The 25,945-nt window shown below is 43.2% G+C and overlaps 1 protein-coding gene across 2 annotated transcripts in view; it reads right to left on the minus strand.

Moving 5' to 3' along the window:
• The window catches only part of CTNNBL1 (catenin beta like 1), a 297,567-nt gene that overhangs the window by 25,554 nt on the left and 246,068 nt on the right, over positions 1-25,945 (minus strand). For both annotated transcript variants that reach the window (XM_030212603.1, XM_030212602.1), the window contains 2 exons: positions 22,126-22,223; positions 19,859-19,939 (listed from right to left, as the gene is read on the minus strand). In XM_030212603.1, coding sequence (XP_030068463.1) covers positions 19,859-19,939; positions 22,126-22,223 — 179 coding nt within the window. The remainder of the gene's footprint in view (positions 1-19,858; positions 19,940-22,125; positions 22,224-25,945) is intronic.

Genomic DNA, 25,945 nt, shown 5'->3' on the forward strand with positions numbered 1-25,945 from the left:
ATAAGCACCATCAATTATTTTCGGTTGATGAGCAACGTTCATCTTGCTCTCAAATTGATTGGGGTAATTAGTAGTCGTGTACATTTTTCATAGCAAAGAGAACTTGTGATTCCTTTATTATTGATTTGGAGGGTATATTTCCAGTTCCATTGACTCGAGAGGACTAATTTGGCCCAGTGGAACAGACAATTGCTGGAATTCTTGTTTGATTGCTGGTATACTAGCTTCTACGGAGGTGAAAGCACTGGTGGTAAAGGTCCAGGCCAATCCCTTGCCATTCTTGAATAATTTAAGCAAGAAGTTTGAAAATTGTTCAAGTCATAAGGGCAGAGCCGGGCAGACGTCTACGTTCTATGTCCCAGAAACACCAAACAAAAGACTATCATTAAGTATATAATATTATGTTCATTGTTGATTTAATCTTAGATTGATAATGCACGTGACTGTTGGGCAGACTGGATGGACTGTTCAGGTCTTTATCTGCTGTCACTTACTATGTTATTAGTTATCCCTAATGCCCTTCTAGCAGAAGGATGTCTTCCTATTTCATTGGCACAGCAATAAAACCTATAAAAAATGTTTTTATGAGATATGAAACTCTAAGAGAATTATAGACCTACTAGTAAAAAAGCCCCGTTTCTGATGCAAATGAAACGGGGGCTAGCAAGGTTTTCTTCTGTGTGCATGTGGGAGTGTGTGTGTCTCTGCCCTCTCTCCCTTCCCCTGTGCTCTCTGTCCCCTCCCCCCTCGGAGTTGAGTCCTTCAGTGTTAAGTTTCCTGCTGTGTTTGTGTTACAGAGATAGTGAGGGGGAAACCGGATATATCTCCCCCTTCACACTTCCGGCTAGAAGCTTCATTTAGAACGTTGTTGGTGCCTTTTATATATAGAGATACCTATTTGCCCTATACAAGTAAGATAATTGAGAAGGCTTTTTATAATGTTTAAAGACTGGTCACCTAGATTATCTGCAATCAGAATTCTGACCATCTAGAAGCACAGAAACTGTTGGCTGGCTGCTTTAATAGATTATCTCCTATGGTACCTTGAAGGAGAGGGCCATGCTGGGCTACCTTACTGGACTTATCAGCAGTCTCCAACACAGTAAATCATGCGTTATTTTTACAACAGTTAAAGTCTCGGGTTATAGGAAATTTAGTTCTCATGGGTCAAAGTCTCTGTTTTTGGACAAGAGAATGCAAAACAATGGCAATTGGTAGTTTATACTTCAGGGTTCTGGTTACTCTGCTGTGGAGTTCAAGGCTCCTCTGTGTTTCAACATCTATATTAGACCTTCATATTCCATTCTCAGAAAGCATAATGTTAGGTTTCACCTGCTCATAAACAATCTCTGACTAATTTTAATTAGCAAGAAATCTAGACACTGTTAGAAAAGTAGATCCTTGGTTGACTGACATTTATTATATATGACTGAAGGAAAACAGACAAAGATAATCCTAGAAAATCTGAAGAACTATTACTAGGTGATATACCTGAGGCCTTACATCAGAAATTAAAATATTTATAGGAAATGTTTTCTTCCTCATCAATTCTAAGATAAAAAATATCTCTGTGACAGCAAATGCAGCTGTACTACCTGCTGTTTGCTAGCAGAGCCACATCTCTAACAAAATATGGGAACAGACTCCACCTGATCTCCAATCCCAAACCCTCTATTCCCCCACTCTATTTCCCACGATCCCCAAACCTGATCTCCCCACCCCTGAATCAGTTTTATTTATTTATTGCATTTGTACCCCACATTATCCCACCTATTTGCAGGCTCAATGTGGCTTACAGAGTGTTGTTATGACATAGTCATGACAGGATCTTGTATACAATCGGTATTAAGCAGAAGATGTATGAGGAATTAGAGAAGGAGGTGTCAGATAGGGTGGTGTAAGAGGTGTACTTTGATACTTGAGTGGGTTGGGTGGTGATTTGTATCGTTAAGGGTTCTTTTTGTAGGCTTTGTTGAAGAGATGTGTCTTCAAGGATTTGCGAGAGTTGATTAGATTGTCCATGGTTTTCAGGGCTGTGGGTAGTGCGTTCCATAGCTGTGTACTTCTGTACGAGAAGGTAGTGGCGTATGCCTGCTTATATTTAAGTCCTTTACAGCTGGGGAAGTTCAGATTGAGGAATTTGCGGGCTGATCTTTTGGCGTTTCTGGGCGGTTTCCCCAAGACCTTCCCTGATTAGCCTGTACCACAATTCCAAGGCAACCCTACCTTCCAGGACCACCCCCCCCTTACTATCCTCGGGACTTAACCAGGGGTAATCCATGGCCCTCTAGTGGTACAAAGTAGGAGGTACAAAGTAGGAGTGGGCCCCCTTCGCTATTGCCCTGTCTGAGTCCTGCTTCCAAAATGGTGCCAATGACCCCTAGTGGCAGTCCCATGGTATTAGCGCTAGGGTTCAGCCTTCAATGTAATGGTCATCAGCACCAATTTAGGAGGAGAAACCAAAAACTTTGGGAGTAGAGGCGGACCCCTCCTGCCCCTTGCTACTATAGAACCAAGGATTACCCCCAGGTAAGGCATGTAACACGGTGTTCCTGTGGTGACCTGTCTACTTGTCTGTGGTAAATACAGGGCAGTTGCTGAGCACACCCTCTTACCATGCGTTAAATGTTTTTCCTTAATGCACATAAGTGTAAAAACAAAACAAACTTCACTGCACTTTAGTAAAAAGTCCCCTTGCGCATAGTTCAAGCTCCCATCCTTGGTACCCCGTTATCATCGTTAGAAAGCTTTGTAGCGCTATAAAAATGCTAAATAGTAATAGTAGTAGTAGTAGAAAGCCTTCCTAGGGAAGTGGACACTGCACGGTGAACTTGAAAACCAGTAAGAACAGTCTGGTAAACACATACACACATATGGAAGTTTTAAGCGAACAGGATCTCCTAGCAGCTAATTTATTCCTGGCTATATTTATATATGTCATTGCTTGGCTGTGTTTGCTCTTAGGCTTTCTGCTGCCTATTTCTAGTTTGTTCCCTATTTCACATAGTGTCAATCTTTTTTTCTGACTAGATATATACATTTTTAACACACACATTCAAAAATGTACCTTGCTTTTAAAGCTGCGCTGATAATGGCTAGCTGTCTTTGCTTTCCTATACTAAACTCTATTGCTAATTAGCTGAAGTGGTGTCTATAGGATTTTGAAAATCTCTAGCTTCTGTTTTCACTACTTGCAGTGTAGTCTGCTTCCCTACCCCTCATCACCCACTGTCAAGTCTGCTTTTCTAACCCAGTATAAAGACACGGCCAGTAATCTTTAAGTGGCAAATAATTCTGTATTTCTTTATCGTAATACAAATAGCCCTATATCAAACACAATCAAATTGATTGTTATTCAGTGCAACAGCTGTGATGCCTTAGTTCTAAGGCAAAGCACTTCAAAGCTTAGAGCAGGCCTTATCAGCCTCCAAAGTCTCTGCTATAACAAACTGTTGTCCCAACTTGAAGAATTAGTTTCAATTAAAACAGCCTTCCCCATTAAGGAGGTGATTCTATAATGAAGTCACCAACATTTAGATGTCAGGAATGTGCCTAAATAACCAGAATACTGTCATAATAAGCACATATGTTGCACATACATACATAAATGCCAATATTCCGGCCACACGCTATTCCATAAAATGGCACCTAAATGTGATAACGTGAAGTTTGAGGGTGGACAGGGTGCAAAACGTTACATGCTTAGATTACAAAATACTATAACCTAAGTGCATTCTTTTGCAATTTCAGCATGATCATTTACAGCTGCTCTATGGCTTGATCGTGCCTTAATTCTAGGGGTTTTTGATACTTTATGCTTGTATTGCAATTTCAGCATGATCATTTACAGCTGTCTATGGCTTGATCGTGCCTTAATTCTAGGGGTTTTTGATACTTTATGCTTGTATTCTGTAAAGAAAAGAATTGCACATCCTTTTCTTTAAAGAACAGGCTACAAAAGTAGGTGCATTATAGATGCCTAAATGTAGGTGCCCCTTTACAGAAATGTCCTCTATATAACATACAGACTGTTTAACCCCCCCCCCCCCCCCGACCCACACAGAGTTCAACAACTCAGGAATACAAACATAGAAAATGACAGCAGATAAAGGTCAATGGCCCATCCATGTCATCCGCTATCTCTTCCTCCCCCTAAGAGATCCCACATGCCTGCCCCATGCGTTCTTGAATTCAGATAAAGTCCTCGTCTCCGCCACCTCCACTGGGAGGTTGTTCCATGCAACACCTACCCTTTCTGTAAAGAAGTATTTCCTTAGATTACTATTGAATCTACCCCCCCTTCAACTTCATCTTATGCCCCTCTTGTTCCAGAGCTTCCTTTCCGTTGAAAGAGACTTGCCTCCTATGCATTTATGCTGTGGAGATATTTAAATATCTCAATCATATCTCCATTTCTTCGTGTTTCTTCCAAGGTATATATATTGAGGTCTACGAGTCTGTCTCTATGTGCTCTATGATGAAGACCACCGACTATTTTAGTAGCTGCCCTCTGGACCGACTCCATGTTGCTTATATAATTTTGAAAGTGTGGTCTCCAGAAAGTTTTTCCTGCTGTCCATTCTTCATCCTATACACGCAAGCATCCTTCTAGTTTTGGCCATCACCCTTTCTACCTGTTGGGCACCTTAAGATCATATAAATGGGTTACACTCTCCTTCTCCCCATGACACCCCTGCAAAATGCCTTTGCTGTCTTGGCAAATGAAAATCTCCAATAGAACCAGGTGGTGTTAGAAAAGAAGAGAGCCACCTAGCGCCCCCCCCAAATTCCCAAGGAAATGTTAAAAGATGTAAAAACAGAAAATCCCTACTGTTTGGAAACTATTAGCCACATTACCTTGGTCAGACAATTTGACAGACAGAAGAAAGTTAACTGTCTGCCAGCCAAGGTCCAAGGCTAGAAGGAATAGAAGCCAAGAATAAGTAAAACAAAACAAAAAAAAAATAGGAATTCTAAACTCCATGTTATAATCCATTTGGAGATAAATGCCCTGGCTTTGAAACAGCACCTCAGTAGTGTGAAGAGATTTCTAGAATTTGGGAGAAAAAGCTTAAGCCCATAGTAAAGACTACCGTGTTTCCCCGAAAATAGGACATCCCCCGAAAATAACACCTAGTAGAGGTCTTGCTGCAATTGTAAAATATAAGGCCTCCCCCAAAAGTAAGACCTAGCAAAGTTTTTTTTCTTTTAAAGCAGGGCCGCCGAGAGCCGGACAAGGTCGGCCCCCACCCACCCGAAGTCGCCCCCCCCACCCATGGTCGCCGGGCCCCCCCTCCACCCGCCCTCTGTCGCTCCCGGAAGTTGGAACTAACCTTAAGCGCCTCCTTTCACCAAGTTCACACTCGCAGCAAGCAGCAGCAGGGCAGGTCACTCCTTCCTTCCATGTCCCGCCCTTGCCTGACGTAACGTAACGTCTGCGAGGGTGGGGCACGGAAGGAAGGAGTGGCCTGCCCTGCTGTTGCTTGCTGCGAACTTGGTGAAAGGAGGCGTTTAAGGTTAGTTCTAACTTCCGGGAGCGACGGAGGGCGGGTGGAGGGGGGGGGGGGGGCCAGCAACCTCGGGTGGGGGGGGCGATTCCGATGTTTCTCCGAAAAATAAGACATCCCCTGAAAATAAGACCTAGCGTGTCTTGGGGAGCAAAAACTACCGTAAGACAGTGTCTTATTTTCGGGGAAACACGGTACAGTATTGCCTGTTCATGGAAATGCTGCATCATACAGCCAAGCTTCAACACGTGGCTCCAAACCTGATAAAAACAAGAAGGTTTTAGATAAATAAATGGCTAGGGCAATAGGTGAACCTCAAGAGTTATACTGCAATGATGAATTACATCCTTCTGTGGTAGGATAAAGGATCCTAAGAAAGGAATTCAAAATAATACAAAGCCAGGAATTTAGAGAAAGGGGGGGGGGGGGAGGGGTGGCAGATGGATGTGAATGCGCATGGGATGCCACCCCAGTAAAAATATAATGGCAGTGGAGAAAATAAGAGAGATTATTATCTTATTTCACTATCAGCAAGGAAGTGGGAGAAGAGACCAGATATTTAAAAGCAAGCAGTCAAAAATTGCTGGATATCTATTAACACACATGCTCACAGTTTAAGCAAAAAAAAAAAAAAAACTTTCAGATCTGGAAGTCCCAATGGTGGAAATGGTCTTGCACATTCTGGTTATTATGGAGACATGGTTCAACGAGTCCCATGAATGCTACGTGGCCATAGTGGGCTACAGTCATAGGCGGTCGGTGGCCCAACTGTTTGGGGAGGCTAAAGGGGGTGCAAAAACATACTCAGAACCTTACTGTACCATGACAGTACTGAAAAGAGACAAGCTTTCTATTGTCTCCATAATTTATGTACCAATTCTATTAATTCCTGAGTTTAGCAGCTAAAAAGGTGGTAATTTAATTGCTCAGAAAGCTTGCTGGAAGCAGTACAGAATGTGAGAATCTGTGGCAGTGGAAAAATAAGACAAGTTTGGTGTATGTATGGGGGCAACAGAGACAAATATAGTGGGTGTGTTTGGAGTGGGGGGGATCAGCAGAGAGATACTGGTATACTGAGGGTTTGTGAGGGGTGCATGCTGGCTGTGTGCTTAAAAATCTGAACAAGGTGCCTCTGTGTGTATGTGGGAGGGGAGGGGTACTGCAAAGAGGAACATTCTGCCTGTGTGGCTTTATACATGGGTCACGTATAAGGCATCTCTACTTAAACGCTCTAGCTGCAGAAGCTGCTCAAAATCGTAGCTCCTCGGTATTCCAGGCTACGAGTCTCATTTTTGAACATATCCCAACATAAACTGGATTTTAAAAAATAAAGTGCATTGACTTCCACTGGTTCATCCGCTTGAAATCCAGAGATCGAAAGTGAAAGGTGTGTGTGTGTATTCTTAGATTTAATTATCAAGATAACAGAATGGGTAAAAGAAAACAAAAACACCTTATATCTGCAAGAGAACTAGCTGTTGCTGGTCGTCGTCAGAAGAGCAGATTATTAACAAAAAAAGTCAAATTTCAGTTTCTACTCATGCCAGCATCGTATTACAGCTTGCTTCGGGGCTTCGGCCTGACGTGCCCCGCCTCCTCTGACCAAACTGCTTCCACGAGGGCTGGACGAATCAGAAGGAAGGCTGGTCAAAGGAGGCGGGGCACGTCATACAGTCAGGCTGAAGCCCCGAAGCAAGTTGTAATACGATGCTGGCGTGCCGCTATCTGAATCACTTTGGAGAGGGATAGAGACGCTGCATCGGGAGGGGGGGGGGGGGGGGTGAGAGAGTACTGTAGCGCCGGCGATCTAATCAAATTATAGGGACTGCAGGGAGGGAGTGCGAGAGATAAACGATGCATCGGGGGGGGGGGGGGGGGGGGGGGGATGAGAGAGAGAGACGCTTGGGGCTTGCGGCTGGGGAGGCTTAGCCTCCCAAGGCTCTTATACCGGGCGCCTATGGCTACAGTCTGTTTAAAGAGGGGACCGAGAGACTTCTGGCGATATCAGCAGACAGAACGGCCACGTAAGACCAGAGCTCTGGAGTATCTTCAGCAGAATCCTCAGTTAACAGCAACATTCCCTCCTAAACTTGCTCAGCGAAAGTGCTTTACCTCCGCAACTGAGCCTGAATCGTGATTATGCCGGCAAAGAAGCAGCCTGATGATACCCGCACACCGATTTGTGCACCCGCTAAGAGCGGCATGAGGAGTGCATGTGCAGCTTTGATGGCAGCGCAGATGAGCTTTCAATGCACGGGTCATCACCTTGCTGTAATAACGTAGATGCAGCGCCTCTCACAAAGGGCGACTTGCCAGAGTGAGCCATGGGTATTAAAAGTGAATTCCAGACTATTCAAGGCTGTATAAAAGATGGGGTTAAGATGATCTGAAATGATAGTGCTGAACTGGTGAGTCTCCTCTTCCTCTACTCTCTATCTCAGTCGATAACACCCTCATCCTCCCCATCTCATCTGCCTGCAACCTCGGAGTTATCTTCGACTCCTCCCTCTCCTTCTCTGCGCATATCCAGCAGATAGCCAAGACCTGTCTCTTCTTTCTCTTTAACATCAGCAAAATTCGCCCTTTCCCCTCTGAGCACACCACCCGAACTCTCGTCCACTCTCTCATTACCTCTCGCCTTGACTACTGCAACCTACTCCTCACTGGCCTCCCACTTAACCATCTATCCCCCCTTCAATCTGTGCAGAACTCTGCTGCACGTCTTATATTCCGCCTGGACCGATATGCTCATATCACCCCTCTCCTCAAGTCACTTCACTGGCTTCCGATCAGGTACCGCATACAGTTCAAGCTTCTCCTTCTAACCTACAAATGCACTCAGTCCACAGCCCCTCATTACCTCTCTACCCTCATCTCCCCTTACGTTCCCACCAGAAACCTCCGCTCACAGGACAAATCCCTCCTCTCAGCACCCTTCTCCACCACCGCCAACTCCAGGCTCCGCCCTTTCTGCCTCGCCTCACTCTATGCTTGGAATAAACTTCCTGAGCCCATTCGCCAAGCCCCCTCCCTGCCCATCTTCAAATCTTTGCTCAAAGCCCCACCTCTTCAATGTCGCCTTCAGCACCTAACCTTTATGCCTCTATTCAGGAAATCTAGACTGCCCCAATTTGACTGACTGTACACTTGTCCTTTAGATTGTAAGCTCCTTGAGCAGGGACTGACCTTCTCTGTTAAACTGTACAGCGCTGCGTAACCCTAGTAGCGCTGTAGAAATGTTAAGTAGTAAGAGTCAGAGAGGAGAATCTGTGAGCAGGAGGAATATAAAAATGTCCAATTGTGGATTATAGGGTTTTGGGGGTAAGGGAGGGAGGTGGGGCTATCATGACTTTTAAGTTTAATTATCAAAAACATAGGGCTAAAGATTCACTTATGATGCTTAATATCTTTGCACCAGTCCATTACTTTTTTTCTGCCCTGATACAATCACCCTTGGTAAGTTCACATTTCTCATATGCAAGATAAAGTCAGCTTTCTCCTCTCCATCTCATACATTTCATTAAAAAAAACAGTATTTGAAGTCTTTGAAAGTAGAGCTAGGTCTAAAAGAGGTACTTACTGAGACACATTTAAAAAAATACTGAGGGCTACCATTCATTTTTAGTAAACCCCCAATTATAAATCAAATACAAAAAGCTTTCGAAATGTTAAAATGAATTAAGCACACCACAGGGAGAATCTCAGAATGCCAACAGCACATGACGGAGAAAAAAGAAAAAAAAAAGAGAAGATGAAATGATTTCCTAGTTAACTAGCACTAGTGCTTAAAGACTGAGGTGTCTCACTAACCTGAAAGTATGAAGTCTACAGGAACTACGCTGGGGTACAATTAGCATGCAATTTGCAAGCTATTACAGTGCCAGGTACCTGCTGAGAGCTCTTTCTTGGAGAAACCTTCTGAGCACCATTTTCTGTGCAAGATTCTTTTTTCTTTTTTATAGAAAGGAGTCTTCCTGCTGATCGGGATTATTCTAGCTGCTTGGAAAGTAAAAGGAATGCCTACTTTTTCCAGAGCTAGCATTAAAAAAAAACCGGGTTTCCTCCTCCTCAGCTCTTCCCACCCCTAGCAAACCCTTGCAATCTAATCTTAAGGCCCTCCCTCTCCTCATTCCATCCAAGTTCTGTGACCTTACAACTAAATTTGCTGGAGATCCACACAGAACCTGCTGTCATTAAATTATCCCTGTCAAACAGAGACCTCCACAAGTCTGGCCACTAAGCCCCAATTCAATCTCATTCCGACACTACTGCTGTAATTGCCTATTGCTCATGTTTGATCTATTCTTACTGTACACCGCCTTGAGTCAATTCCTTCAAAAAGGTGGTAAATAAATCCTAATAAATAAAACAAATAATAAAAAAAAAATCTATGCACAAATCATTTGCATGTGTTTGTTTTGGGGCACAAGGAATAAAGCCCAGATATAACCATAAATCAAAAGTTTACAAGGTGTTATTTCACATCTTCTTCTACAAAAACGAGGTCAGAAAACTACATTGCTTTAAGGGTTAGAAACACTTTGCAAACGTGCAGTGAAGAAGACTAAAGTGGAGTGCAGTGTGGCCTAGTGGTTAGGGTGGTGGACTTTGGTCCTGGGGAACTGAGGAACTGAGTTCGATTCCCACTTCAGGCACAGGCAGCTCCTTGTGACTCTGGGCAAGTCACTTAACCCTCCATTGCCCCATGTAAGCCGCATTGAGCCTGCCATGAGTGGGAAAGCGCGGGGTACAAATGTAACAATAATAATAGTCAGAATATGTTTTGAATGAGCTACACTGGTACAATGTGTGGCCTGCAGGTACAGTAAAAAGAAAAAAGGACTGGAAAAATCCACAAGCTTTACAGCCATCACAGAGTCATCACCAATGAGAACTGGAACAGAGGCTTAAACGAAAGTGCTAATTACCTGTCAAACAAACTTCTCCCACAGTTTGAAAAATACATCCACGATCAAAATTATGACAAACTAGTAAAAAAAAAGCCCGTTTCTGACACAAATGAAAAGGGCGCTAGGAAGGTTTTCCTTGGAGTGTGTATGTTTGAGAGAGTGTATGTGAGAGTGACTGTGTGTGAGAGAGAGAGAGAGTGAACGTGCGAGTGTGTGTTTGTGAGAGAGAGAGTGAGTCTGTGAGAGAGAGTGTGTGTGTGAGAATGAGAGTGTGTGCAAGTGCGTATGTGAGACACTGTGAGAGTGTGTTTCACACAGATACATTGTGAGAGAGAATGTGTGAGACATAGACTCTATGTGAGACTGAGTGTATGAGACCAAGAGTGTGTGTGAGTGACTGTGTGACACAGAGTGAATGTGATACAGTGTGAGAGAGTGAGAGAGAGAAAGACATTGACTGTGAGAGAGTGTGTGAGAGAGAGAGTGTGTGCGTGTGACAGAGATACCTCCCCCCCTCTCTGGTGTCAGGCCCCCCTCCCTCCCTGGTGTCTGAGCGTTACTGTGCAGGACGCTGAGCTCTGGCTGTGCTTCAAGGAACTGACCAATCCTATTTAATAGAATGCACCTCCAACATTCTGAAGCCGAGAAACCTCGTGTGGTTGGTCACTTCTGCTTGTGACGAACCCGGAAGTACGTGATGTCAATTCAGGAGATGGATACAGAGAGCAGGAATGCCTCAGCCATGCAGTCAGCTTCAGAATGTTGGAGGTGCATTTTATTATATAGGATGTCTGCAAGTAAGCCACAAAAGCCCACATCACAACCAGACCTGGTAAATATGTATAGCTTTGTAAACTAAATTTTATCTGAATTAAAACAAAAAATCCCTATAAACCTGCCAGCAGGGAGAACATGTATTCTATTTGGCTAAACTAAGTTAGTAGTAAGCAGGTCTGATAGTTCATTACTACTACTACTATTTAGCATTTCTATAGCGCTACAAGGCGTACGCAGTGCTGCACAAACATAGAAGAAAGACAGTCCCTGCTCAAAGAGCTATGTAATAAAGTGAGCCAAGTATAGGACAATCAAGCCATTGTGACATCACTGATGAGGTTGGCTCTTATTGGTGGCCTGAGGCATTATGACATCACAATATTAGCTCTGGTTACAAGAGACTACTACTACTACTATTTATCACTTCTATAGCGCTACAAGGCATACGCAGCGCTGCACAAACATAGAAGAAAGACAGTCCCTGCTCAAAGAGCTTACAATCTAATAGACAAAAAAATAAAGTAAGCAAATCAAATCAATTAATGTGTACAGGAAGGAGGAGAGGAGGGTAGGTGGAGGCGAGTGGTTACGAGTCAAAAGCAATGTTAAAGAGGTGGCTTTCAGTCTAGATTTAAAGGTGGCCAAGGATGGGGCAAGACGTAGGGGCTCAGGAAGTTTATTCCAGGCGTAGGGTGCAGCGAGACAGAAGGCGTGAAGTCTGGAGTTGGCAGTAGTGGAGAAGGGAACAGATAAGAAGGATTTATCCATGGAGCGCAGTGCACGGGAAGGGGTGTAGGGAAGTTCATTCATTTCTTATGTTCCACAACCCATTTTACTAATGATGTAAACCAGTTTACAACCTTAAAAAATCATGACAGCGTAAAAACACCACAAATATAAACAAAATTAAAAGCCCACATCCCTGCCAAATAGAAACCTCCACAAGTATGGCCACTAAGCCCCCAATTCAATCTCATTCTAACATTACTCAAAGCCTACTTTCCCTACAGAGCCAAGCCACATCCACTTGCCCCACCCATCCGTAAGGCTGCTTTTTGTATATTCACATGCATTCATTTCCTAAAATGGTTCACCTTTTCATGGTCTTCCCAAATAGCACACGATGCAATTCCTGGTGGATTTCACAGAAGTGTAAAACTCCACAGTACTGACCGTGCTATCAAAAAGGCTTTCTCTCCGTATCTTACCTTACATACTTTCTTCATATCTGGCACTTCCAACATGAAACATAATGATGAGCCCACTGGCAAAGTCCTTATCCAATCAAGGCCTCAACCCGTTCATCTATGCAGATGATGTTACAATCTACATTCCCTTCAGACATGACTTGACAGAAATAACCAATGAAATCCAGGTAGGCCTGAACATCATGGACTCATGGGCAAACTCATTCCAACTGGAACTGAACACTGAAAAAACACACTGCCTCATCCTCTCATCTCAACACATGAAACACAAACCCACAACCATAAACACCCCAGAACATACCCTCCCCATCTCAGACAGCCTAAAAATATTCGGCGTCACAATCGACCGCAACCTTAACTCTTGAGAGCCAAGTAAATTCCGTAACAAAGAAAATGTTTTACTCAATGTGGAAACTTAAATGCATAAAATCGTTCTTCCCGAGGGAAATATTTCGTAACCTAATACAATCAATGGTTCTAAGCCATGCAAATTACTGCAACGGAATCTATGCGGAATGTAAAGAACAACTCACAAAGAAACTTCAGACCGCCCAAAACACAGCAGTCAGGCTGATGTTTGGTAAAACACGATTCGAAAGTGCTAAACCCCTCCGAGAAAAGTTACACTGGCTCCCAATCAAAGAACGGATCATCTTCAAAATCTGCACCCTGGTCCACAAAAGTATCTACGACGTTGTCCCAGGATACATGACAGACCTTATAGACCTACCAACCAGAAACAGAACCGGATCATCACGAACATACCTAAACCTCCATTACCCAAATTGCAAAGGACACAAATACAAAATAACCTATGCATCTAGCTTCTCTTATATAAGCGCACAACTGTGGAACGCATTCCCAAAAGCTGTGAAAACAATCCATGACCACCTAAACTTCAGGAAAGCACTAAAAACCAACCTGTTCAAAAACGCTTACCCTACCGATCCAATGTTAAATCCCCACACCCGACAACACAGCAAAACCAATGATCGTACTGGACAATATACAACCTTCCCTCCCTTCGACCCTCATGGTGCCTGAAACACACCAACCTTATTCGACCACAATATAACCTTGTATTTGTTCTCAACCGGACTTGGCGAACGCCTTTACGGTACTATGTAAGCCACATTAAGCCTGCAAATAGGTGGGAAAATGTGGGGTACAAATGTAAGAAATAAATCAATAAACCTTGCATCGACCCAACATCTTCTTTGGAAGACACCATTGCAAGCTTTTTTCCAAATCCCCAGAGCCCTCCAATTCAAAAATCTTAGACAAAATGTAAACTTTACCTATTCTTTAAGTAGTAACTAACAGTACGTCTGCATCAATTGGGGGAGGGGTCCACGCTCTGTCTACTTTTATAAATACAGATAGTCCAAGATAACACATTCTGCAAATCTGCAGCTGCTGTTTATTCTTCCCTGGTAATCTTATGCATTATACATTACAATAATCTAGCAAAAGCAAAATAGACACCTGAACCTCCCTCTCTCTGTTTCCCTAATGTGTCTGTACATATCTATTTCATTTAAAATAACATCACTCTATATTTGTTTCTTCACCGGAGGGGGCTTTCGCCCCACGGCGCTATGTAAGCCACATTGAGCCTGCAAATAGGTGGGAAAATGTGGGATACAAATGTAACAAATAAATAAATAAATCACTTTCCTAAATAATTATGCCAATCAACTATTTACCAATTTCAATGGCAAAAGAAAAAAAAAAAGCCACAACACAAGAACAGCAAAGACCGAGTTATAATCACTATTCAGCAGACTATGGGGTCCTTTTATAAAGGCGTGTGCTGCGCATGCCTAAACGAGACTACCACCAGGCTAACGCGCCCCCCCCCCCCCCGGTGGTAATTTTAGATTTGGCATGTGTCCTTAACTCCTGGATGATTTATTTCCTCTCAAGCGCGTCATTTCTGGGGGTAATCAGCAGTTGGTGCGCACTGACTGGTCATCGCAAGTGAGCCACCGATAGATTAATGGGTGACATTAAGGGCTCACACCGGTTTTGGATTTTTTTTTTTTTTGTTACATTTGTACCCTGCGCTTTCCCACTCATGGCAGGCTCAATGCGGCTTACATGGGCCAATGGAGGGTTAAGACACTTGCCCAGAGTCACAAGGAGCTGCCTGTGCCTGAAGTGGGAATCGAACTCAGTTCCTCAGGACCAAAGTCCACCACCCTAACCACTCCTCCACTGTTGCTACTATTTGAGATTCTACATGGAATGATGTTGCTATTCCACTAGCAACATTCTATGTAGAAGTCGGCCCTTGCAGATCACCAATGTGGCCGCGCAGGCTTCTGCTTCTGAGTCTGACGTCCTGCATGTACGTGCAGGACGTCAGACTCACAGAAACAGAAGCCTGCACAGCCTTCTACCTGGAATGTTGCTAGTGGAATAGCACCATTCCATGTAGAATCTCCAATGGTAGCAACATTCCATGTAGAATCTCCAATAGTATCTATTTTATTTTTGATACATTTGTACCCTGCGCTTTTCCACTCATGGCAGGCTCAATGCGGCTTACATGGGGCAATGAAGGGTTAACTGACTTGCCCAGAGTCGCAAGGAGCTGCCTGTGCCTGAAGTGGGAATCGAACTCAGTTCCTCAGTTCCCCAGGACCAAAGTCCACCACCCTAACCACTAGGCCACTCCTCCACTCCAGTGGATGTGCACCAGTTTCAGTTTTACTGCATAACTCTTTCCCGTCCCATTTTAAAAAAAGCCCTTTTTTGCAGACACGGTAAAAACTGGCCCAGCGTGAGCCGAATACACACGACTACACTACCGCAGGCCACTTTTTATCAAGGCTTAGTAAAAGGACCCCTAAGAGTGCACTTAAATTGTGACAAAAAAAAACCATTCCTCTATATTAACCGCTTAGCTCTTTTAATGATAGGAAGTACATAAAAAATAAAATAAACAAAACTTGAACTTATCCTGATGAAAGTCACTATTTTCATGGCATTTTGGTGCAGTTAACAACTACCCCCTGAAGCAGCCGATCTAAAATAGGGAACTTAGTTGGGGAGATGAGCAGGGTTTTCATGGGACAAGCACGTCATTTTATTGAGGTAGCTGGTTGAGGGGTTTTTGATGCTGTTGGTTTATTTATTTATTTTTTTAAGACTAGTGATTATATGAAGGCCCACTTTTTTTGGAAAGTTCTTCCCCACTGAGCCAACCACATTAACGAATAACAACACAAGAATATGACAATGGCAAGAAACTGAACTAAGCTTCCATCGCCCAATTCAACCCAAAGTTAACGTGCTTACCTGATACAAATATATACACATAAATCCTGCCATAATCAAGACATCTGAACCCGAATTACAGCTATGTCATGCAAGGCTCCGCGTTAGGAGTTACGGACCTAGAAAGGGATCTGGGAGTAATCGTTGATAAGACGTTAAAAACGTCTGCCCAGTGTGCTGCCGCGGCTAAGAAAGCGCACAGAATGTTGAGTATTATTAGGAAAGGGATGGAAAACAAACACGAGGATGTTATAATGCCGTTGTATCGTTCCAAGGTGCGACCACACCTCGAGTATTGTGTCCAATCCTGGTCGCAGCATCTCAAAAAAGATATAAAGGAATTAGAAAAGGTGCAGAGAAGGGTGACGAAAATGATAAAGGGAATGGAATGACTTCCCTATGTACATAAGTACTGCCATACTGGGAAAAGACCAAGGGTCCATCGAGCCCAGCATCCTGTCCTCGACAGCGGCCAATCCAGGCCAAGGAAAGGCTGAGAAGGTTATGGCTCTTCAGCTTGGAGAAAAGGCGGCTGAGGGGTGATATGATAGAAGTCTACAAGATAATGAGCGGAGTAGAGTGGACAGATGTAAAGCGATTGTTTACACTTTCAAACAACAACAAAACCAGGGGATACAAGATGAAGCTAGAATATGGTAGATTTAAAACAAATAGGAGAAAGTTTTTCTTTACTCAGCGTGTAGTTGGACTCTGGAACTCGTTGCTGGAGAATGTAGTGACAGCAGCTGGCCTTATGGAATTTAAAGGGAGTTTGAACAGATTCCTGAAGGAAAAGTCCATTGAACATTATTAATTTATTATTTTATTTTATTTTTTTTTTGGGGGGGGGGGGGGGGGGTGCCGGGATTTTGAAGCCTGGATTGGCCGCTGTCGGAGACAGGATGCTGGGCTTGATGGACCCTTGGTCTTTTCCCAGTATGGCGGTGCTTATGTACTTTTGTACTCTCTTTGGTCTTCATAAATTGTAACCTAGCTCTATACAAATTCTAACAAATCTACTCCAGAATCATGTAAACCACATTGAACCTACCAAATGGGTGGGAAAATGGGGGATACAAATGCATAGAATAAAGAACAAAGAATAACTTAGTCTCTGCTATTTCTGTTTTGCAGTGCAAAACTAAAGTTCTAAGGTCTCTCAAACACTATCTTTTGCCATTGAAATTGGTAAAAGGTTGACTGCAGTTAATTGTTTGAATTTACCGACATTTTGGGTTCTGCCACTTTCCTAAATGCCCTAATTATCCAGAATTCAGTTCAACCACCCACGATTCATACCTGAAGAGAAGATCAAACATGTCTAACAAAGCAATATAAAACAAATCACCATTGTAATACATATAAGAGAGTAAATGAGATCAATAAAACAAGAGAGCCTATGGATGTTTTCCTCTATTATTTAGGTCTGCCATCAATACACAGTTTCTGTAGACTTTCAATGAAAACTTTCTAGCAACTCTTCTGTATATTATAACTACAATGCCCATCATAAATGATGGGATTTATGTGTCTGAAACTTTCACAGTGCAGCGCTTTCCCTCTCAAGACTGTAAAAGTGTATTCCTGTATGGAACACACAGTATTTTCAAAGACATACTTTATACTGTATACCCACGCATTTGTTTAATCCCCTCCTCACCACCACCCCTACTCACTTTGGCCTCAGTCATACTCTCCAATCTCACTCTCTCCCCCTTAGGCTTAACGTTGCAGCCCCCTACCACCACCTATCAGTTCTTTTTCTTGTCTCAGCAGAAGGAGATTCATTTAATCTATTCCCTCAGTTTTAGCAGCACCGCCACACCCCACCAACCTCAATTTCCCATGTTCCCCCCTCTCTCTCTGGAGAGCTCCTTTCAGCAACTTGAAGCAAAACACAACTGGGGCTCTAAGCCGCTGGCCAGAAGGATCACTGCCTGGCTCCTGGCAAATGGTTCAAAGGCAGATTAGTTGGCAAGACCACGATTTCTCTTATGGAACTGGCTTTTATTATATAGAATCTATCACAAGTATTTGTTGGCAGTCATTCATTTTCCGCCAGAGTCGCTATGCTCACATTAGCCCTCTCCTCAAGTCACTTCACTGGCTCCCTATCCGTTTCTGCATTCAATTCAAACTTCTCTTACTGACCTATAAGTGCATTCACTCTACCGCTCCCCAGTACCTATCCACTCTTGTCTCTCCCTACGCCCCCCCTCGGGTGCTCCGTTCTGTGGATAAATGTCTCGTCTGTTCCTGTCTCCTCTACTGCTAATTCCAGACTCCGTTCCTTTTATCTCGCTGCACCTCACGCCTGGAATAGACTTCCCGAGCCTGTACGTCTAGCCCTGTCTTTGGCCGTTTTCAAATCCAGGCTAAAAGCCCACCTCTTTAAACGCTGCTTTTGTCTCCAAACCACTACTCACTTGCCCTGTACCCTTTTATCCCCACCTCTTTAATTCCCTTACCTCTTCTGTGTGTTTGTCCTATTTAGATTGTGAGCTCTTTGAGCAGGGACTGTCTTTTCATGTATGGTGTACAGCGCTGTGTATGCCTTGTAGCGCTATAGAAGTGATAAGTAGTAGTAGCAGTCACCGATGAACAGGTGTAGGTGGCGCTGGTGATGGTAATTCTAAAGTAGGAGCAGCATGGCTATGTTGGGTTAGGGTGAAATGGGCTGGGGTAGAAGTAATTGATTTGAACTTTGAAGCCTATAAAGGGATGGGAGCTGGAGGCTGAAAGTTTGCAGAATATTTTTCCAGCATGAGTTGTGAAAGAATTGTCTACAAGCAGATAAAGCTTGTCTCACGAGAAAAGTTGGGTCATATTTATGGCTACAAAGGATCCTCCTTTCTGCCATGGGAAAATCTGATGCAAGTAAGTAATCACCCTTTATTTATCCTCATCAATTTCACACTGGATTCACAATGGACAGAGATAATCTATTAAAAGAGGGGCCATGCCTCTGCTCCCAAACCTGTGGTCCAAACGTATCAATTTCTCCCAGAGTTAATAATTAGTTTTTGCGCTGGGAAAGCCTTGAACTGCATTAAGAACCATTTACAGCAGCCCTGGTTTTTCCCAGCAGTATTCCTCGGAATCTTCCAGCGGAGACTGGGTGGCGACGCTGGTAATTGAGAAACAAAATGGGAGCTGGGCAGACTTCTACGGTCTATGCCCTGATTGTGACTGGATAGGGATGGGCTGGAGCGTAAATTTTAAGGGGCTTCGACGTTACCTTCAAAACTTAGTTCAAGAAGACTGCTGGGCAGACTTCCACAGTCTGTGCCCTGAGAATGGCAAGGACAAATCAAACTCAGGTATATATATATAAAGTATCACATACCATGTAAATGAGTTTATCTTGTTGGGCAGACTGGATGGACCGTACAGGTCTTTTTCTGCCGTCATTTACTATGTTACTATGTTTCTATAACATGTAAGAAAATGTACTGGATATAGGAAGATCACATATTAAAATTATATGGCTTTTAACACCTTTCTGATCAAAACTGTCCAAAGTAGTTTGGACAGTTTTGATCAGAAAGGTGTTTAAAAGTCATATAATATTTCTGTGTTGTATGTATATTTATTGTAAACTAGTTTGCAATAAATATGAAACATACAACAGAGAAAAAAAATACCAAAACAAAACATAAGCTACTTCACTCTCAGCCTTTTCATTTAGAAGCCATTAGAGAAATGGTGTAAGACTTCTGATTTAAGGCTCCACAAATCCTACACTATTTTCGGTTCTTGTAAGGGATCATTTTAGAACAAATGTGAAAAATCTCTTCATTACATCGTGTTATATAAGTATCGTTAAAGCAAGCACCAGGAGATAAACTGTCTAATGCCCCTTTGGAGGGAGGAGGGGAGGGGGGACAGGATGATTTTAGTAATGGGCTGCTTAATCATTTCCAGACAGGAGCATCTGCTGCCCTTGTCATCCTACAGCACTGTGTGTTGGCTCAGGCTATCATGCCACCTTGCCCCCGAGGACAGACACCGTCAGTAGATCACTTGTAAAAGCAGCAAGGGAGACACAAATGATCAGGTTGTTACAAAAGGCAACCTAGGGAAAAATATGCTTTTTTTTTTTTTTTACCCCAACCCCACAATGAAAACAGTGTTATGCAGTCACGGGCTAGAACAGATGGGAAGCAATGCATACATGTTTCTCTCCTTCGATCTTCTTGTCGGCCACCTGCATTGCATCCAGGTATTTAAAATGCAGCTCCATCAGCCTATCAACCTGTAAGGGAGAGAAATCCAGACACAGAGCAATGAGAGAGAGAAAAGAAAAAGGCTCTCACAATACAACTCCAGTCCAAGGCAGCTCAAATTCAGAGAAACGGCATTTCTATGCCCAGATAGGCAGTTTGACAGAACAGCTCATAGATGACACACTGAAGCAGTGATTCACAAGAAATGCCAACCTCTTCATGGCATAACACATTATAAAGCCTGCAAACATGTGGGAAAATGTGGGGTATAAATGTGATAAAATAAATAAATAAAGCCCACCACCACCATTTAATAGTTAACATATCAGATTTGCTTATTTTGATTACTAAAAACAGACCGGCAATCACTAAACATCGACAAATACCTTCTAATGAATTCCCCTGATCTGTGCTATCTAATATAATAATTTGCTCCTCCAACATTCCAATGTGTCTCACTGGGATCGTAACCACCTGCTGACATCACTCCTTCAACGTTCTGCGTCCCCCCTCCCTCCCAGTTCCATGGGACCCTGGAACTGGGAGGGAGGAACGGAGGGACAGAGGGAGGGGGGACACTGGAACTCGGAGGGGGGAGGGAGGGAGGGAGGGGGGGACACTGGAACTCGGACGGAGGTGGAGGGGGTAGGAGAGAGATGCTGCACATGGATGGATGGAGGGGGCAGGGCACAGAGGACGTTGCCTGCATATGGATGAATGCAGGGGAGGATGGGGACCCTGAAACTCGGAGGGAGGCAGGGAGGGGACGACCCTGGAACTCGGAGGGAGGGAGGGGGACAACAACCCTGGAACTCGGAGGGAGGGAGGGAGGGGGACGACCCTGGAACTCAGAGGGAGGGGGGGCCCTGGCACACACTCTCATGCTCACACACACACACTCTCTCACAGACACACTCGCACCCAGTCTCACTCTCTCTCTCTCACACAGTCACTCTCTCAAACATACACACTCCAAGGAAAACCTTGCTAGCGCCCGTTTAATTTGTGTCAGAAACGGGCCTTTTTTACTAGTTTACAATAACCAAGCTGCAAGGGAAGTCTGTATATGAGGTGAAAGGTCTGTAGCAATGGTTGTCAAACCTGCTCTCAGGGACCTCCAGTTAGTTGGGCATTTCAGGATATCCAGAACAAATACACATGAGACTCAGCTGCACACAAACCTCCCATGGTATGCAAATAGAACTCATGCATTTTCATTGTAGCTATCGTAAGGACCCAATCAGCTGAGGCAGACCCATTAGGTCTTTCTTGTTCCTGGTGCTTTTATTTTAGCAGGTTTTTTTTTTAATACAGAAATAATAAATTGCATGCTGATGAAAGGTGCTAAAGGAACTGGCAGTGCAGTATATAGAGTACAGTGCCAAGATAGGCTTCTTTCAGCTGGATCACCCAACTACCAATCACGGTCACCTAACGCAAGTAACAGACCTCTAGAATAGGTCTTTGCTACTGATAGAGTTACCACGGATATATTTTTTGCATCATGACTGTTTTATATAAACGCTAACTATATCAAGACTGGCTGAGTAAGGCTCCTTTGTTTAAACTGCTGCATAATACCAAGCAATGCTTTTGGATTCTACGCTATGGTCTGCTCCAGCCCGCTCTGGCAGAAGAACCCAACCAAGAAAAACTAAACTGTGCTCTCTCTCTCTCTCGTGATCTCCTTCAAAGTTGGAGGAAACAAGATTCTGGTTCAGAAATGTTTTCTGATAAGCTTAGCTTTCCTTGGCTAGTTTGACTTTGTACTGGCCAAGACTAACAAAAATCTATTATAACCCAAGAGACAACTGATTTATGCAACACAACGACTGTTTTAAATGCTCACTGACAAAATGGTTAAACTCCAGAATAGGGAAAACAAACTCCCTCATTCTCCCCTTTCAGATCTCTCATTCCACACAAAGAAAAGCAGGCTAGAGGCTGGTGCCAAGAGACAATGAGACAGCTGGTTGTCTGTGCCTATGGTAACTTTCACTGCTGTGGGGGAGGTTTGCCACCTTTTTCGGTCCCGCCCTTATGGGGATGCAGTTTTTAATGTATTAAGTTATGTCCAATAAAAAAAGGTATCATCTTATTTTCTTTTCCATGTTTTATTTCTATTGATTACCTTTAAAAGTGGACTAACACGGCTACCACACCTCTCTACTAATGATGTTTCCTAACTGCTGTTGTGAAGGGCAGACAGACTAACCTTCTCGCTGTCATTCTCTGTAAACTTATTCAGAAGTCGTGTTCTCTGCTGACCCTTCAGGTTCCGCAGGAGGGAGGCCAAGATTGAACAAACGTGCTCTAGAAAAACAAGGAAATGCCCATAGGTTAACATTTTGCATCTTCCATTTCTGTCGTTTCTCCTGGGCAGTGGGTTCTCGAGTGAAATGAAAACTTCTCCTGGGTGTTCTGTTGTCTTAGGAAGGCCCAATATATATACTCAAAATAGTCTTCTGTTTTATGGAGTCAGAGAGAGGTAACATGAAAAGAAAAAACAAACACAGCCTTTAGCCACAGATTAATGCATTAGCAGAGCTGCCACTGTTCAGTGCAGAAGGATAAAGGGAGTGAAAATATGGATCAGAATAGTAATACAGTACAGTTTCCATTATCCGATGTAAACGGGACCGACCCATTGTTGGACAAGCGAAAAGTCAGATAATACGAAAACACTGCAGAAACCCCTCAAAGAATGCATAAACAAAAGTATAGTGTTCACGATTTTCAAAAACTGCTCTAAAACAAAGATTTTTTAATAGAAATAAGTGCCATGACATCACCAGAGAGGTCTGTCAGATATGCCGGATAATCAGATTAGCAAATGTCGGATAATCGAGACTGTATTGTAATATGGTTATGGTAAAGCTCACCAGAAGCATTTGAGAATCTATGTATTCAGACTAAAGATCTCGCAACTTACCGCAACAGCCCTGATTTCCATGGAAAATAATTACAGAAGACTGGTTTAAAAACCAAATTTTATTCTGGTTATCCTGATAAAGACTTTCAAGAAACTGCTGCCCTGGACTAAGTCCACAAAGAACATGAAAACATCACTATGTAGAGAATGCAACAGGAGCTTCATCGCAGGGAGGGATGAACAAAACACCTTAATTGACCTCAAACAGAGACCTGAGGACACGGGGCCATGTTTCGGCGGGAAAACCCACTCGCCTCTGGTGTCCAAAGAATATACTGCTAGTAGGACAAGGTATTTTATGGAGCCTGATGTGGAGTTATCTTGATGTAATTACAGGTAATAGAATCGCACGGATGCAAAAACGCTAGTTAAAATTCGGCTTGGCATAAAAATCGCCACTGCTTCTCTCGGATACTGAAGCAATGACGATTTTGACACCAAGGCGACATCTACTGTTTTTACATCTGTGCGATCCTATCACATGTAATTACATCAGGATAACTTCAGGCACCATAAACTACCTTGTCATACCCCAAGTGTATTCTTTGACCCCTGAGGCAGGCGGGTTTTCCCATCGTGTCAGGTCTGTGTTTGGTGTCAAAGGAGTTTTGTTCAACCCTCCCTGCAGTTGATGCGTTGAAGCTCGTGTTGAATTCGCTACCGTTCTGTTGCCCTGGACTAAGTGCCAAAGTCAATCACCACACTAGATGACATCAAACACAAGGTTTCAATCTCTCTTCTTGATAGAGATGGATATGAAAATCTTTAAATTCTTTTCTCCCTTACCCTTTGTCCGGTACATGGGTGACTTGCATACTTTCTGGACAGTGAAAGATTAGCAGTGAAGGCAGATTAACTGCAGGCAATCCAAGTCTTCATCACTTACACCATTCCAAAAGAGGAAAATAATTACATCTGTACTTTCAATATATGCAAAAAAAAAAAAAAAGACTTGCTAATAATTTCCCTTATCAATAATTATATTAATAAGAAACTTCTGCCTCAAACCAGGTTGGAGAGAAGAGGGATCAGGAGCATCACATGATGCAAAAAAAAAAAATTTTGTGTGTTTCCCCTGTTTAAAAGGTAAGAACAAAATTGCAGTTCTTTTATTAGCTGTGAACAGTATGATTTCAGCATCAGAACAGATTGCAGCCTAAGGAAGTATTAATTCTTCATAAGCCAAGGAGGCCAGAAGGACGCCTCCAGCAGGTCCGCCAGATAAGATAACAGGTTTATCTGCTGGCCCGCTCCTGTTCAACGGCTTCATCATGTTGAACGGAAGAAGAGATAGCAGGTATCAAGGCCATTGCAACAAACTGGATCAATAAACATAAGAATTATGGAAACTCCAGCCTTAAATCTTAGCAAAAATCTGCTGCTTTAACTCTTGGAATTTGCATCAAGTTGGAAAGCTGTTGAATAGTTACACAATACTGTTTGCTACTCTCACCCAATTATTCCAACACTGCCAATTCCTTCTTTTACATATAACATAGTAGATGACGGCAGAAAAAGACCTGCACGGTCCATCCAGTCTGCCCAACAAGACAAACTCATATGTGCTACTTTTTGTGTATACCCTACTTTGATTTGTACCTGTCCTCTTCAGGGCACAGACCGTATAAGTCTGCCCAGCACTAGCCCCGCCTCCCAACCACCAGCCCTGGCACAGACCGTATAAGTCTGCCCAGCACTAGCCCCGCCTCCCAACCGTCTCTGCCACCCATTCAAGGCTAAGCTCCTGAGGATCCCTTCCTTCTGAACAGGCTTCCTTTATGTTTATCCCACGCATGTTTGAATTCCGTTACCGTTTTCCTCTCCACCACCTCCTGCGGGAGGGCATTCCAAGCATCCACTACCCTCTCCGTGAAAAAATACTTCCTGACATTTTTCTTAAGTCTGCCCCCCTTCAATCTAGATTACCTTATTATCTCCACTGTACAACTAATTTTCTTTCAACTTATTTACTGTAAAATTTTTATAAAAACTTTCCCAAATACAAAAATTAATCACTATATATATAAATATATATATATATATATATACACACACACAAACGTAGTTGCGTTGCCACAGCTCAAAAAATAATCTTGATACAATATATATATATATATACACACACACAAACGTAGTTGCGTTGCCACAGCTCAAAAAATAATCTTGATACAATATATTAAATGAAACTCATGCTGTAGGACGTACACCTTGAGTACATAACTGATCTTGGAAGACTCATGTTATCAGAAAAGTGGTTTTTAACCTTTTGGGAGAGTTAAGGAAATCCTGGCAAGTCAGAAAAGAAGAGATTGAAGCCTACTTCAGAATGATACATTCCTATGAAGCCTCCTTGCCTCAATCATGCTCCCTCAGTCTCGCAACCCCCTTTATCCTCAGTTACAGGCTAACTGCATTTCAATTTCAATGCCAAAACTGGTCCAAAATCTACGTTCAGCCTTATTTTGGGCTCTTCCAAAAATACTTGTGCATATTCAGCTGGAACCGAAACTATGTATGCAGCTTCCATTCCCTCTCAAATTCACATCGTCTCAACCAAAAAGATGCCCCGGTGGCAGCCCCCTCCTGGGCTTACCTTGTCATTGGTGGGCAGTGGGAACAGAAGCGTCCCCACTCCCTCCTATGCATGGCCAGCTCCAGGTCAAAATGGCTGCCTGTGCCAGTTCCAATCTCAAAATAGAAACAGAGAAAAATGTAGGCAAATAAAGACCATATGGCCTATCCAGTCTACCCATCCATGCTATCTACTCTCCCTATCACTCCCAAGCTCTCTTGAATTCAGATACTGTTTTCATCTCCACCACTTCCACGGGGAGGCTGTTCCGTGAATTCACCACCCTTTCCGTGAAGAAGTATTTCCTCAGATTACTTCTGAGTCTATCCCCTTTCATCACGTTCATCCTATGCCGCTTCGCTCCAGAGCTTTCTTTCAGTTGATACTCAGCTCCTTGCATTTATGCCATATAGGTATTTATATGTCTCAATTAAAATCTCCCCCTTCTACCTTTCTTCCAACGTATACATATTGACATCTTTAAGTCTGTCCCCATATGCTTTATGATCAACACCACTGTTCACTTTAGTG

This window comes from Microcaecilia unicolor, chromosome 8 (genome assembly GCF_901765095.1).
Source record: "Microcaecilia unicolor chromosome 8, aMicUni1.1, whole genome shotgun sequence".
Classification (NCBI taxonomy): Eukaryota; Metazoa; Chordata; class Amphibia; order Gymnophiona; family Siphonopidae; genus Microcaecilia; species Microcaecilia unicolor.